Genomic DNA, 15,574 nt, shown 5'->3' on the forward strand with positions numbered 1-15,574 from the left:
AAACAAGAACCGATTTCGGGGAAGATCCTTTAGAAGCGTGCTTTCTCAACCAAAAGCACCCCTCGCAAAGTAAAAAAAGAAATGCAGAGCTAGTTTCCGGCCTGGAGAGAGCGAAAAGGGTTCTTGTTGCAGCCAGGAAAGAGATAAAGCGATCTTTGGAAAAAGGAGGTCACTTAAAGGGATACTTCAACGAAATTTGAATTTTACCCGCCATGTACAGAAATAGGTCGACTATGATCCACAATACTCGAAAATGACAACCGCACGTCCGTATTTTGAGCAGATGGCTGTATTTTTCGTTCTAAACGGCCCACTCTGGCAAGCAGTCGGAGAACAGCCAGCGGAGGCCACGTCACATCCGGCGCAGTCATGACGTAGGACGTCTCAATCAACGATTGGAGGAAAGCTGCGGCGAGGCTGACGTGATTATGAATTTCGTCACTTGGTGGCGTTCACGAGTAAAGTTATGTTACAACCTATACGTTTGACCTGCCTGCGGTCTGAACGGCCTCACAAGTCACAACCCGGCAAACACGGCCACCCTGTGATCCCAGTGTCCGTGAACCCACTAATCCCGTGCCAAACACGGTAGTCGGTTCGTGCTTTGTGTCGCGATGGCGTGTCGCGGAAGCAGAAAACTTAGCGACACCAGCGAGGACGAAGACATCGCTTCTGCGATGGTGAAAGATCGCCGATTCGGCTTACAGCCGTACATTTACGACCCATCTGCGTCGTCTTCATCTGAAGGCGACGGGGACGGGCCGGACACGCCACCACCAGCCCGTCGTGTGGGCTCCGCGAATTGGTAAGTTTTCTATTTCATTCGCGATCAAGAAATATTTCATTTTTATTTCGTACATATTTTCGCGATTGGCAGGCGCGGCATGTATTGAAACGGCGGGATGTTGCTATGATATCAGGATATGCCTCCATCTTCTTGGTGCCGATCAAGGCTATGCATGCGCACTCTACCTTTACGAATTAGCAGTTGCAAAACATAGATACGCTGTGGCGATTGCCGGCGTGCGGTCGCCTCAGCCCGACAGGCTCCAACGCGCGAGCGATAATAATGGCAGTTTTCGGCACCGAAAACTGCCATTATCAAAGTTTTATGGATGAGGTAGATGTTGCAAACACCTTAGAAAACATCGAGTAAAGTTTCGTAGTGCCCTTGTATTTCCGGCATTCATTCATTGAGCAAAATTTGTCCCAACAGGTGCTCTTGCAACGGCTGCAGAGCGATGCTGACGGACTACGAGTCCCTGTGCTGCCGAGAGGTTGACCGTGCAAGAGAGCTCTGCCAGGACCAGGGGGTGTCCTGTATCACCAAGCACCCCTGGTTCGAGCTCTACTGCCTGAACAGGCCAGTGCTGGACCTGGCGTATGTCACAATGCAATACTTCTGCCCTTTGGATGCGGGGAACCGGACCCAAGAGGAGTATGTATATTCAACTATCAGTGGTGTAGCCAGGAATTTTTTTCGGGGTCGGGGCCAAGGTGGCCGGGATGTCCACGACTTGGGGTGCGGAGAGGGGGAGGGGGTTCAAAATGCATGTGTATATTATAGTGTCAGCTAAATATTTGGGGGGGGGGGGGGGGCTGTAGACCCCCCCCCCCCTTGTTGATTACACCCCTGCAGCTTATTGCAGTCATTCTAGTTGTTACTGCTGGCTTCCACTCCAAATATTCGTGTTTACAGCTACAAACACAGCGTTGGTGTCATGCTTTTTTCAGGCATTATGAAAAATCCTGTCTCTAAAATCAAAATCTTGATATGTGGTCATTTCACCACACTAGTAATATTGATAAATGTCATTATTCTCCTAAGAACAAGAAATTTATATGGTGTGCAAATATTTGAATATGAATCGAACATGAAGCTCTCAAATAATTCTATTTGCAAATCTGATTTCTCATATTAGGTATTGCGAAAGATGTGGTTGGTGCAGCACAAGCGAAATACTTTTTCCTTCCCTCCATTCTAGCAGGCTGTTGTATTGAACTTCCAAATATGCAAAATACATTTTAATTTTACCGGTCCACCCTGGTGTAGTGCGACAGGGTAAAGATAAATTAAAAGCAAGCTTTTGTGCCACTAACGGATACCAATTTTAGGGGGCACTGGAGCGTTTAAAATGAAAACATAGTTGGAAAGCACCATGTGTTACAAGAAAAAAATTGTGATAGGCAATTTTATTTCAGTGGCCACATTGTTATGGCCCAATTAGCATGACTGACCACCAATAATGTTCAGCAGCTGGTACTGCACAGGAACTTGTATTTGAGCTTGTTACATACACATGGTCTTCTATTCGATGACCGGTTCTTAATTCGATTTAGCTACTACGATTAGGTACTCGCACACCTTTCAAGAAAAAAAAAAGAATAACAGCAGTGTGCTTATCTGGTAACTGCAACACTGTGCATGTAAATAAACAGAATCAGACATCATTTATCTGTTAACTACCACACTGTGCATGTAAATAAACAGGGTCAGACATCATTTATCTGTTAACTGCCACACTGTGCATGTAAATAAACAGGGTCAGACATCATTTCAGAATAATTAGAGAGAGTACCCATGCTTTCAGAATTCCACCAAAAAAAGTTTATTGCTCTTTCCTACAATGACAATCTCGTTACCGTGAAACCGCACAATTGTCTATAGACCACAACATAAATATCGATACTGCAATGAAAAGCCCGAAAAACTAAATGCCAACAAACAGTGAAGATACACTTGTTCAAGCAGTATTAAATATAATTAAAATCCTTCTGCATACAAAATGTTGTTAGAAGTTCCCCATGCTACAGGACAGTAATGATGTAAACTGCGAGATGTCATTGGAGATTGTTGACACTATACAAACGCATAGTAGAAAAGGTCAGAAGCAAATAGTGATTAGCTTTTCCCTCTTTGCTCAGAGTTCAACGCTGGTTTCTGCCATCTCATCTCATTACAGGAAGTACCGCTACACGGCATACCACCAGTTCACCTGGTGGGTGCACAAGAGGCTGGGGCGGGGAAACCGAGTGGTGCTGCCCAGCTGCGTCGTCTGTCAGATTCGGCAAGAATTCCCGTCCACAGATGGGACATACAGGGGGTTCAAAAAATAAAAAAAGTATTGGCCACCTGAAGGACTCGTTTACGGCATGTTTTGTCCAGCCCTTCAAAGACACCTTCATCAATAAAAGACAGCAAATGTCACCAAGCTCTAGGCTCGTAAGTTTAGCAATAGGTTGCAACCTATGAACCTAAGAATGGCTTGCGAGGTCGTTAATGACTAGTAGGTACGATAACGTGAACAGTTAAGTTTTCCTGATTATAATGCATTTTTCATTCAACAGAGCGGAACTTCACCTGTGCTTTTTCAGACTGTTCAGGCAGTGAAGAGGGAGAAGCTAAGTTTTATCATCTACCGTAATATCTCAAGAGAAGACCCATCCCCAAAAGATAGCCCACCCTGATTTTCAGCATAACTTCTTATTATCCTAATGGCTTTAGTTGAACTCAATTTTGCACGCTGAAAGTTAGTCCACCCTGTATTTTCGCCTAATATGCTCTCAGTTTTACGTGGGCTGTCTCTTGGTATATTATGGTAAGTCGCTCCTATTTACTGCATAAGTGGTTTTAGTGATAAACATTTGATTTGCAAAAGTAGAAGTTAAAAACTAGCGATAGCTTATTCGCATTAACCGCACTGCACCGTGTGCATGGTGCAACACCGGCAACCAAGTCGAAGGTGTAGACAAATACATGTATGGTAATTCCAAATTCTCGTATATCTTTGTAGCAAGAACTTGAGCCTCCAGCAAAATTGGCACATATATCCTGCATATGAGCTTCCATTCAAAGCAAAGCTGCATTTGTCCACAGAAAAGGCAGACTAACATAAAACAAAGTGTCACAGTAGCACCTGAAACTCGAGAATTCCGAGGCAGTCATTGGGTTCAAACGGTTGATTGACCAAAATGAAGTTGCAAGTGTTGCTCGCTGGAAGGACAAAACAAAGAGGTGGGAAAAGGCGGTGGTTCTTTGCCAATGAATGTAAGAAAATTTACATTTGTTATTAAACAGCTGATACGTAGTCACCTTGGAAATCACTGTCTAAACCAGATTTGTAACACTTGTGGTGATCAAGTCTTCAAGCAAGGCACAAAAATGCAGCTGGCAACTGTAGTTCATATGCTTGAGTAAGGTCCAGTGTAAAAAATACCAACCCACTTTGCAAATTAGTTAGTTTTTGTATCACCACAGCTTTCACCATCTGCAGGATTATGACTGCTCACCACCAGATGACCAAGCAGCAGATGAGGATGAAAATCGTAATGACCAAGCGGAGAGCAAACTCCGTCTCCAATGGTCTCATTCCCAATGAATGGGCCCGTTCCCAGGTGGCTTGGGAGACAAGCAAGGGTACTACTGAGAAGAATCGCAGAGGATATGGCGTGCACACCCGAGAGAAGAGCAAAGTAGAGCTGAGAAGGACAACTACCAGTCTGCAAATTCCGTAAAAATTCCAGAAGTCCAATTGGTCTCGGATGCCTCCTTTGAGAATGCCATGGTCTTCAAACTACCAGCCAAGCACTGTAAAGAGCCACCTCTAGAGGGCCTCCTTACAAGCAACAACACTTCCTGCGTTCCATTCTTGATCATATTCATGAGGCAAGTTGGGATTTTTTTTTTTAACCCAACCTCCTTCCTATACCATCTGCCCTGTCCTCGCTAATATCAGCAGCCTCCGATAACCCCCTTTCTTGTCTTTTGGCTCCTGAAACATTTTTACTCTACTACTGCATGTGGCGATCAACTTTTTCCTCATGCAAAGATTGAAACTTTGAGCCTTTAAACAAAATCTTCGGATGCAAGTCGGCCAAGAACTGGCTTCTGTCATGTATCGGCTGGTGGCCAAGAGATAGCGTTGCCAGGCAAATGCACTTACCAGCGCTCTTCAAAAGCACGGGCCTGGGGCACGGTACGTGTGCACGGGCATTGGGATTCGAGGCACCATTAAAAAGCCACGTTTGGACGCTCCTTGGTGTTGTGCTTGGGCTTTACCCAGGATACATTACATTTTAGCGACGAGGTCGGTCAACGTCCAAGAACTACAGCGGGATGACCACCCAAGGCAAGCTGGAAGAATTCGACCAGACAGCTTCTACTGCAAGGCGAACAGAATAACAGATCCTTAAAAGAAAAGGGCCCTACTGCTTACACGTTGTGGAGCACAGACGTACAAAGTCGTGCGAGCACTGGCTGCACCGAGAACACCCAGAAGTGTCAATTTCGGTGAACTCATGGTGATGCTGCTTTGACCCGCAGCCGTCGGAGCTCTTCGGCACAACGAAGTTCCAGCGAAGAGACCAGCAGCCTGGGAGTCAATTTCCAGCTACACGACAGCCCTAAAGAAGCTAGCTGCTGATTGTAACTTTGGGATTCTAGTGACACAGGCGGCTGCAACAACTTCCAGTACCGCAGGCATGGGTTTGGCTACAACTGGAACGACAGCTGGTTCCGTCAACTTGGGAGCAACTGGAACTTCAGTTCCGGTGAGTCAACCAGTTTTCAACCCAACCATGCTACCTCTCGACGTCAGGCTGAGATTGTTTTGTTCGTGGCATAAGAGACGAGCATCTACAACAGAGTCTGTTTGCAGGGACCAACTTAACGTTTCATAAAGCATACGACATGGCCGTGCGGACAGAAAGTGCTGCACAACATCAACGAGATTTGAAAACCCAAAAATCTTAGGTTTAAGCTGTCAAAAAAGCAATATTGCTGCTGAAATTGTGGAAACGGAAAGACAAAACAAACTGTCAGAATCCCAGACGTGCTACCGATGCCAAGAACAGCCTTCGGCGTTCTCGTGCAAGTTCCAAAATACACGATGTAACCTCTGCCCCAAGAAGGGGCATGTCAAAAAGGCTTGTTTCAAGAAGTTAAGGGCGCAGCACCAAGCGTGGATGACACACAACGTGGAACAGGACAATGAGACCCTTGATTCTGATGATGATCTTTCGGACAAGTCATGGAGCCTGCATGAGCTGAATGCTGCCTAAGGTCATCCTGGAGATTGAAAACCGAGAGCTGGAATTTGAGATCAATTCAACAGATGCTTGCTCAATCATCAATGAAGCCACGTATTGTCCTCTGTAGCCCACGAAGCCCCAATCACTGAACCAGGAGGGAATAATCCTTCATACCTGGTCAGGAGAAATTTTACAAGTACTTGGAAAGGCGAATGTTTGCGTCAGGCATTGATTGAAACAATACATCTTGTCGTTGGTAGTGACACGTGGAACCAGTTCCAGTCTTCAGGAAGAGACTGGTTCAAAGAGCTGAAGATTAGGGTCTGTGGAATTCACCTCCTCGGCACCAGAAACAACATTGTGAACATTTTGAAGGTACATGAGGATGTTTCTGATGCGAAGATCACGGGGCACAAGGGTCCGCCTGTAAACTTTGATTTAAAAGGGGACGCTACTGCCAATTCCCTCCAATCACAGCCCGTGCCGTTCGCACTGCGTACCGCAGTAGAGGTTGAATAGAAAACTCTCGAGAACCAAGGTATTCTCGAACCGACAAAGCACTTAGAGTGGGCTATACCGGTGGTAGTTGTCCGAAAGAAAGGCGGGACCATTTGGCTATGTGGAGACTACCGAAGTACGGTAAACAAGGAGGCGAAAGCCGCAGTGCACCCTATGCTGACGATTCCAGAAATCCTAACCAATCTGCAAAACAGGTTGGTATTTTCTACACTGGACCTTGCTCAAGCGTATCAACAACTACAGTTAACAACAGAAACAGCCGACGTGTTAACCATTAACACTGCAAAAGGCCTCTACAGGGTAAAAAGAATGCCATTTGGCATCGCCGCCAACACCAGCGATTTTCTATCGATTCATGAAAGCAGTACTACCTAAAATCCCGCGGATCGGGGTATACCTCGATGACGCTATCAGCGGTACGACCGCAGCAGAACATGACTCAACTGGATACAGTTTTGATGCGACTTGCTCAGGCTGGACTTCAACTCAAGAGGTGCAAGTTACGTTTTGCAGTGGAACAAGTTGTATACCTCGGATACATCATCGATACTGCCGGGATACACCCGACAGAGGAGAAACTGAAAGCGACCAAAGAGATGCCCGAACCAACATGCCAAACAATGCTGCAGTCGTTTCTTCGTCTTCTAGCGTTTTTCGATCGGTTTTTGGCAAACAGGGCAACAATCACGAAAGACCTCTACATATTTCTAGAGAAAGACGTCCCCGGTGAATGGCAGGAAACAAATTGGCGAGCCTTTAGACAGTTAAAGTATGTTATTGCACAGCGTGCAGTTCTCGCACACTACGATAAAAACAAAAGCTTGAGCGTGTCATGTGACGCAACCCTCTACGGCATCGAGGCAGTATTAGCTCAGCTAGATTCAGATAGAAACAAAACACCGATCGTCTTTACATCAAGAATGCTCATTAAGGTCGAAAAGGATTTCTTCTAACTGGATTGTGAGGGGCTGGCTACTATCTTTGCCATACACCGTTTTCATCACTACGTCGCAAGGCGTCACGTGAAAAGAATTACTCCCAATTGGATCGTAAAAGGCTGGCTATTATATTCGCCATGGACCGTTTTCATCGCTACGTTGCGGCGCATCACGTGACCATAACGACTGACCACCAACCACTGTTGGGCATCATAGGACAGGAGTCCCCAGTACCGACTGTGCTTTCACCAAGTAGGACATGCTGGTGTGTTAAGCTGGGAGCCTATGATTATAACCTAATCTCTAGACCAGGAAAGCGAAATTAAAACGCTGATGCTTTAGGCAGACTACCATTGCCCGAGACTGACAATGAGCAACATCCTTCAGGCAACGTACTGATGTTAGAAGCCCCGACGAAACCTCCCATGACTGAAAAGGAACTGGCCGACAACACAGCAGTGGATCCCATTCTTGCTGAGGTTTTCCGAACGGTCAAACACGGTGAAGTGAAAAAGCTGGAGCGTAGCGCAAGAAGCTGCATCAAGCAAGTGGAACCTTGGCCTACATCAGACTACCGAGTAAACCTAGAGCAGTGCTGTTGCACCAATGCCTGTTTATCTCCATGCTGATACGCACTAGAAAGAAATGGAGGTGCATCCTGGTTGCAGAGGGCAGCTGCAGCCTTGTAGGATGGCAGCGTTGAGCAGAGGTGCAGCACAACTGCCATGAGCTCCCCCACATACTCTGTAATGAGACATTCAAAGCAATTAAAAAATCTGCACCAGCCACGTACAAATATGAGCACGGGCATATACCATAGGTGCAGTCAGTCTTGCGCTTAGCAACAGTGGGTCCTTTCTTTGCTTTTGGATACTTGATGACCCACATCTTCTCTCCTTTCTTGGTCACCGCTTGGGGCCTTCCCGCATTTTCGTTGTAATGGAGGGCAGCGAGGTAGGTCCTGTACAAGATATGCATGACAAAAAAACACCTAAACAGGAAATAACCAAATTTCTTACACACCTGGCCTTCATGCTTCGGAAGCTGAAGTGGACCTGCTTCGGCGCAAACTGCAACAGAGTACTATGAAAGCACTCTGTTGCAAATGTCTGCGCCGATGTGGACAGTCGAGGAATGTCGCGAAGCAGGTGAGTGGAGAGCACGATCTCCTCCAGCTTCTGGTGCGCAGGGGACCCTACAACAAGAACGTGGGACATAGTGCAATGCAGAAAGCGTATTTCAAGCCTCACAAAAATAAAAATCTGTCCTTACCTTCTGCTAGCCACTTTTTCTCTAGCTCCTCATGCTCACACTCTGGGAAGAGAGGGTCAGCGTGGGTATGCACACCCACTACGTGTGCCACCAGAGACTTCCATTTTGGCAGGATGAGGTCCTGGTTGTCGACACTTGACCCAGCACACCAGTACAGATGGTTCACCACTGCCCTTGTCCAAGACCCGAGCTCCTCTAAATGCCGTGACTTGGCAGCTGCAGCCAGCTTTTTCTTGATGCCTGAAGTGAAATGTTGTAAACAAGGTAAACATGATGCATGCAGGGCACCTTTGGAAAGCCAACAGGCTCTTTTGAAACTCCAGTGCCAGCTGGAACCTGTCACGCATACTTCAATCTCTTTTTTACTAGCAGCAGCAACAAAGCGTGGCCAAAGCTGGCAGACCTTCTTTTTCTGGAAGCTGCCACAACGCCGTTCATATTTTTATGTCTAGATATACCAGGTCTTTCAGTGAAAGCTTTTAAAAATTACTGAAAATAGGTTATCTGAAAAGCAAAGAGGCAAAACAAAAACAAAGAATTTTGAAGGCTACCACCATGGTAGTAAGTAAAGTAAAAAGTAAAAAGAAGCAACGAGCTTCAAGATAGTCACCAACAAACTTTGCGCCGTAATGGGTATGGTAGGACAGGTGCGTATAGTGATATCAAATTTCGAAAATCATACCCATTACAGCGCAAAGTCTGTCGGTGAATATCTCTAAGCCAGTTGCTTCTTTTTACTTTTTGTAAATTGCTTTAGATGACCATGGTGGCAGCCTTCAAAACCCTAATTGCAACATGGCCCTAAAAATTGCTAATTAGAAATTTAAATAGCCCATTTTAGTTAGTTAGATAGCTCAATTTTATATCTTTTGCAACTCTTAACACTTCCCACGGCTGGGGAAGTTTACATTTTCCCAAAGGCTGCCTTCAGGACCACTGCCCAAGCTGGTGATAGTCTCATTGGGATAGATGGAACCTTTTTAAATCTTACCCTTCCCCACATGCCAGCAATCAAAAAGGTGGCAGATATCTGGGTGTTCTCGTCCCAGCCAAGCATTGAGCTGGGGATGCCGGTCGGTTACCAGGATGGCCACAATCAACGAGTGGGCCTCAAAAATGCTGAGGGACCTCTTGAGGCCTTCCAGCTCCATATGATAGCTGCCCCCAGTTTCATTGGACTAAAAGAAACAAACGAGGACAACATGAAGCAGCACAAACGAAACAAAATATGCCAGTTTGTACACCTCAATGTCTGAACATTGAGGTGCGTGTCTTTCCATTGCTGTGTCCAAGTCACAGTAAAGGGAAATGAGTGTAACTCACATCTCTCGATTTTGTAATTCACATTTCCACACTTTGTAATGATGATAACAAATTATTAAAAAAATTACAAGCTACATGGCCGAAAAAATGCTCAGCAGATATTTACCTAGTTGCAAGTATAACATTATATGCTTATGGCAGCATAGAATCTGGAGCACCTATAGAATTTGTGTACATACCTGGACGGTTTCAACGTGAATGACCTTGTTGTCATCGGCATCAAGCATCGTGTAGGAGCCATACTTGGCCGAGTGGCCAGGTGAGTCTGCTCTCCCGTCAGCAGCGATGGTGAGGTGCCTGCCTGCAGCAGCTGCGAACAACTCGTTCTGATGCTTGTTCCAGACCTGGTTACGAAAAATACAGGATAGGCAACTGGGCTTGAAACAGAGACCGAGTTTAAATTAGGTCACATTTTCTTTACAGAATCTACTATTATGTCTTAATGAATGTGTTTTAATGGTTCGAGGACCAAATTTGGCCTACAATACCAACACACGAGCAGAAAGAAGGAATTTCAGCCATGGGTTACTCCTTTCCAAACCAGGAACGAAACCACTCGTTTCTGTAGTAAACAGTTTCTAGGCCCACTTTATTGTGGTCACGAGGAGCAAAGAGCACAGGGAAAACATGGGGGGGGGGGGGGGGGGGGGGGTGTTTCTGTCAGTTTTTAACTTCAGAGTACCTTTTCGATTGAGGGCAGGAGAAAGGCCTTCTGGATGTTGAAGAAGGTGCCATAGGAGAAACAGACAATCCCCATGCTGGTGAGTGTTCTGAGTGTCTTCTTTACGCAGCTGCCACTGAACAGGATTGCCGCAGCCATTAGGATACTCCCCACCGGCTTCCGCTTGATGATGGGCTGGCTGCACCAGTCATTCACGTGTCCACTCCGACAAATTGAGTAGACTTGCAGGCTGCAGCCAACGACACTCTTGTCCACGTGGATCAGGGGAGCAGCACATACTTGGCACTTCCCCAGGAGAAGGTCAAGGCAAGACTCGAATACAATGAATTTCCTCTCCTTTACCAAAGATGGTGTTTCCCTCTCAAGCCTGCGACACAAAAACCAACATCATCTCAACAAACTGTCTAAGCATGATAGATGATCTCATAAATTCTTACACGACTGCATACGGACCTAACAGAGCTGTCCTCTGGTGGACAATACGTAGGGTCATCTCTTTCCAGTGGCTGCTTCCCTGATACACCCAGGTCTTCTGAATCAGAACTGCACAAAAGGGGGGTCACAAAGTGATGTCTGGGAGTTGCAGGGCCTCAGGGAACTCCTAAAACTAACACAGAAATAGGTGGAGAGGTTGTTGCCAGATGGCGTTCAGATGCTCTAGGCATTGTAGGCCCAAGACCTTTGCATACCTCTGTTCTGGATCACCACAGTTTGACGAGGAAGAGGTCTGCGGCATAATTCCAGAAAGCTCCGTCTGCACTTTCTTGTTCCTCGATGGTATACATGCTTGTGTACCTAGCAAAAAATCTAAGGCATTAGAAATGTGCTCCATTTAAATATAATGAATGGGTTTTTGACTTAAACTCTGTGTGCTAACTACACCAAGCTCTCTTTAACAAATACCAAACATCTGCACAGCTCAAACATCGAGATATATCTGACACCACCTCCTTCTCAGTTTAACTCGCTCAAGTAGAATTCGAACAGAATTAAAATGATTCTCGTGTCAGTATATTTAGTTTACATGAATGACCGTACTTGCGTTTCTGCCGAAGCCTGTTGTCTGCGTCATCACGGACCGTGTCTCGTAACGTGACGATGCTGAAAACACAGGATGTCTAGCAGCAGTCATTGCTCTCAAGGCTGCTGTAAAGTAAACGAAAAGCAGAAATAGTCAATGATTGAGAAACAAAGGAACCTTTGTAGCAACAAAAGCGCTGTGTAGATGTCAAACGTGACAATCACTTTGCCAATATGAAGAGGCCTTTGACGGTTTTGCTCGATACAGGTGACGCAAAAGAGTATAGTCCCCCTTCGGTGTGCTTGCATACCTGTCTGGGTGCGGGCGTCGTCAGTCCATATCAGAGAGGTGGGGGAGGCCACAGGTGGACGCAGAATGGAAACCAACGCACCAAACGTACCTATGGACATATATCAATCAGCGTAAAGGTGCATGATTGAGCGACAAGAAAACTTTAGAAGCAACACAAGCACTGTGTACATGCGTCTGGTGGTTCTGCTTGAAGCAGGTGACACTACGAAGTATAGGTCCCGCTTGGAGCACCTGAGGGGGGATCGGTGGCCGAGTGGGCTAGCGCACACCAGCTCAGAGCACGTGGAGCGAAAGCTCGCGCTGCAGAACCCAAGATGCTGGGTTTTATCCCCACCCCTGCCTGTTTTGATCTGAATGAGCATCGTACCAGCGTGCAGTCGTGCATCACTACTGCGTGATGTTCGTTAAGGACCCCAGGCTAGTGGCTGTACTGCACTGGGTAAATTTCTCATCTACAGCTGGGAGACAAGTCGCCCGTTGAGGTAGACCAAGTTCTAGACTTTATAAACATACACACAACCCAATTTTTTTTTTTTTCTTGAAGCACCTGCATACCTGTCGGGGTGCAGGCTCCATTCGTCAGCGTCAAAGCAGTGGGTGAGGCCGCTGGTAGAGCCAGCCTGGAACCCAACGCTCGAGGGGCGCCTATGAACAGACATGAATCAGCATAGAAGTGCATGATCGAGACACAAAAAACCTTAGAGCAACATTAGCACTGTGTGGATGCGTCTGGCAGTTCCGCTTGAAGCAGGTGACACCACGCAGTATAGGTCCCATCGGAGTGCCTTCATACCTGTCGGGGTGCGGGCTCCATCTGTTCGTGTCGGAGCGGTCGGCGAGGCCGCAGGTGGGCAACCCAACGCTCCAGGGGCGCCTATGAACAGACATGAATCAGCATAGAAGTGCCTGATCGAGACACAAAAAACCTTAGAGCAACATTAGCACTGTGTGGATGCGTCTGGCAGTTCCGCTTGAAGCAGGTGATACCACGCAGTATAGGTCCCATCGGAGTGCCTTCATACCTGTCGGGGTGCAGGCTCCATTCGTCCGCGTCAAAGCAGTGGGTGAGGCCGCTGGTAGAGGCAGCCTGGAACCCAACGCTCCAGGGGCTTTTATGAACAGACATGAATCAGCATAGAAGTGCATGATCGAGACACAAAAAACCTTAGAGCAACATTAGCACTGTGTAGATGCGTCTGGCAGTTCCGCTTGAAGCAGGTGACACCACGCAGTATAGGTCCCATCGGAGTGCCTGCATACCTGTCGGGGTGCAGGCTCCATTCGTCCGCGTCAAAGCAGTGGGTGAGGCCGCTGGTAGAGGCAGCCTGGAACCCAACGCTCGAAGGGCGCCTATGAACAGACATGAATCAGCATAGAAGTGCATGATCGAGACACAAAAAACCTTAGAGCAACATTAGCACTGTGTGGATGCGTCTGGCAGTTCCGCTTGAAGCAGGTGACACCACGCAGTATAGGTCCCATCGGAGTGCCTTCATACCTGTCGGGGTGCGGGCTCCATCTGTTCGTGTCGGAGCAGTCGGCGAGGCCGCAGGTGGGCAACCCAACGCTCCAGGGGCGCCTATGAACAGACATGAATCAGCATAGAAGTGCCTGATCGAGACACAAAAAACCTTAGAGCAACATTAGCACTGTGTGGATGCGTCTGGCAGTTCCGCTTGAAGCAGGTGACACCACGCAGTATAGGTCCCATCGGAGTGCCTTCATACCTGTTGGGGTGCGGGCTCCATCTGTTCGTGTCAGAGCGGTCGGCGAGGCCGCAGGTGGGCAACCCAACGCTCCAGGGGTGCCTATGAACAGACATGAATCAGCATAGAAGTGCATGATCGAGACACAAAAAACCTTAGAGCAACATTAGCACTGTGTGGATGCGTCTGGCATTTCCGCTTGAAGCAGGTGACACCACGCAGTATAGGTCCCATCGGAGTGCCTGCATACCTGTCGGGGTGCAGGCTCCATTCGTCCGCGTCAAAGCAGTGGGTGAGGCCGCTGGTAGAGGCAGCCTGGAACCCAACGCTCGAGGGGCGTCTATGAACAGACATGAATCAGCATAGAAGTGCATGATCGAGACACAAAAAACCTTAGAGCAACATTAGCACTGTGTAGATGCGTCTGGCAGTTCCACTTGAAGCAGGTGACACCACGCAGTATAGGTCCTATCGGAGTGCCTGCATACCTGTCGGGGTGCAGGCTCCATTCGTCCGCGTCAAAGCAGTGGGTGAGGCCGCTGGTAGAGGCAGCCTGGAACCCAACGCTCGAGGGGCGCCTATGAACAGACATGAATCAGCATAGAAGTGCATGATCGAGACACAAAAAACCTTAGAGCAACATTAGCACTGTGTGGATGCGTCTGGCAGTTCCGCTTGAAGCAGGTGACACCACGCAGTATAGGTCCCATCGGAGTGCCTTCATACCTGTCGGGGTGCGGGCTCCATCTGTTCGTGTCGGAACAGTCGGCGAGGCCGCAGGTGGGCAACCCAACGCTCCAGGGGCGCCTATGAACAGACATGAATCAGCATAGAAGTGCATGATCGAGACACAAAAAACCTTAGAGCAACATTAGCACTGTGTGGATGCGTCTGGCAGTTCCGCTTGAAGCAGGTGACACCACGCAGTATAGGTCCCATCGGAGTGCCTTCATACCTGTTGGGGTGCGGGCTCCATCTGTTCGTGTCGGAGCGGTCGGCGAGGCCGCAGGTGGGCAACCCAACGCTCCAGGGGTGCCTATGAACAGACATGAATCAGCATAGAAGTGCATGATCGAGACACAAAAAACCTTAGAGCAACATTAGCACTGTGTGGATGCGTCTGGCAGTTCCGCTTGAAGCAGGTGACACCACGCAGTATAGGTCCCATCGGAGTACCTTCATACCTGTCGGGGTGCGGGCTCCATCTGTTCGTGTCGGAGCGATCGGCGAGGCCGCAGGTGGGCAACCCAACGCTCCAGGGGCGCCTATGAACAGACATGAATCAGCATAGAAGTGCATGATCGAGACACAAAAAACCTTAGAGCAACATTAGCACTGTGTGGATGCGTCTGGCAGTTCCGCTTGAAGCAGGTGACACCACGCAGTATAGGTCCCATCGGAGTGCCTTCATACCTGTTGGGGTGCGGGCTCCATCTGTTCGTGTCGGAGCGGTCGGCGAGGCCGCAGGTGGGCAACCCAACGCTCCAGGGGTGCCTATGAACAGACATGAATCAGCATAGAAGTGCATGATCGAGACACAAAAAACCTTAGAGCAACATTAGCACTGTGTGGATGCGTCTGGCAGTTCCGCTTGAAGCAGGTGACACCACGCAGTATAGGTCCCATCGGAGTGCCTTCATACCTGTCGGGGTGCGGGCTCCATCTGTTTGTGTCGGAGCGGTCGGCGAGGCCGCAGGTGGGCAACCCAACGCTCCAGGGGCGCCTATGAACAGACATGAATCAGCATAGAAGTGCATGATCGAGACACAAA

The 15,574-nt window shown here is 47.9% G+C and overlaps 2 protein-coding genes across 3 annotated transcripts; one reads left to right on the forward strand and one right to left on the reverse strand.

Moving 5' to 3' along the window:
* Positions 1 to 224: 224 nt before the first annotated feature.
* Positions 225 to 3,194, forward strand: LOC121047224 (P2X purinoceptor 7-like). 2 transcript variants are annotated; one of them, XM_040502320.2, is made up of 3 exons: positions 225 to 805; positions 1,217 to 1,438; positions 2,964 to 3,194. In XM_040502320.2, the coding sequence occupies exons 1-3, from the start codon at positions 615 to 617 to the stop codon at positions 3,115 to 3,117; spliced, it is 567 nt and encodes a 188-aa protein (XP_040358254.1). In that variant the 5' UTR covers positions 225 to 614; the 3' UTR covers positions 3,118 to 3,194. The 2 variants fall into 2 exon arrangements, with proteins under 2 accessions (XP_040358254.1, XP_042149379.1); XM_042293445.1 differs by having other exon boundaries at positions 1,217 to 1,381.
* Positions 3,195 to 6,584: 3,390 nt separating this feature from the next.
* LOC115324818 lies at positions 6,585 to 12,686 on the reverse strand. Its single transcript, XM_042293713.1, has 12 exons — positions 12,653 to 12,686; positions 12,096 to 12,185; positions 11,803 to 11,910; positions 11,454 to 11,559; positions 11,218 to 11,307; positions 10,765 to 11,131; positions 10,262 to 10,426; positions 9,751 to 9,937; positions 8,760 to 8,999; positions 8,511 to 8,682; positions 8,303 to 8,448; positions 6,585 to 8,231 (listed from the first exon to the last, which is right to left on the reverse strand). The coding sequence occupies exons 3-12, from the start codon at positions 11,894 to 11,896 to the stop codon at positions 8,059 to 8,061; spliced, it is 1,740 nt and encodes a 579-aa protein (XP_042149647.1). The 5' UTR covers positions 11,897 to 11,910; positions 12,096 to 12,185; positions 12,653 to 12,686; the 3' UTR covers positions 6,585 to 8,058.
* Positions 12,687 to 15,574: the final 2,888 nt, after the last annotated feature.

This window comes from Ixodes scapularis, unplaced genomic scaffold (genome assembly GCF_016920785.2).
Source record: "Ixodes scapularis isolate PalLabHiFi unplaced genomic scaffold, ASM1692078v2 PGA_scaffold4__175_contigs__length_147842914, whole genome shotgun sequence".
Classification (NCBI taxonomy): Eukaryota; Metazoa; Arthropoda; class Arachnida; order Ixodida; family Ixodidae; genus Ixodes; species Ixodes scapularis.

What these genes read in the sequence shown, in the direction of transcription:
- LOC115324818 (XM_042293713.1), bottom strand. Translation starts at nt 11,896, where the DNA reads ATGACTGCTGCTAGACATCCTGTGTTTTCAGCATCGTCACGTTACGAG. An exon ending in AGGCTTCGGCAGAAACGCAA is followed by an intron (nt 11,560 to 11,802) that starts GTACGGTCATTC and finishes ATTTTTTGCTAG; the next exon opens with GTACACAAGCATGTATACCA. An exon ending in TCCTGCCCTCAATCGAAAAG is followed by an intron (nt 10,427 to 10,764) that starts GTACTCTGAAGT and finishes TTTCGTAACCAG; the next exon opens with GTCTGGAACAAGCATCAGAA.
- LOC121047224 (XM_040502320.2), top strand. Translation starts at nt 615, where the DNA reads ATGGCGTGTCGCGGAAGCAGAAAACTTAGCGACACCAGCGAGGACGAA. An exon ending in CGTGTGGGCTCCGCGAATTG is followed by an intron (nt 806 to 1,216) that starts GTAAGTTTTCTA and finishes TTGTCCCAACAG; the next exon opens with GTGCTCTTGCAACGGCTGCA. An exon ending in GGGAACCGGACCCAAGAGGA is followed by an intron (nt 1,439 to 2,963) that starts GTATGTATATTC and finishes ATCTCATTACAG; the next exon opens with GAAGTACCGCTACACGGCAT.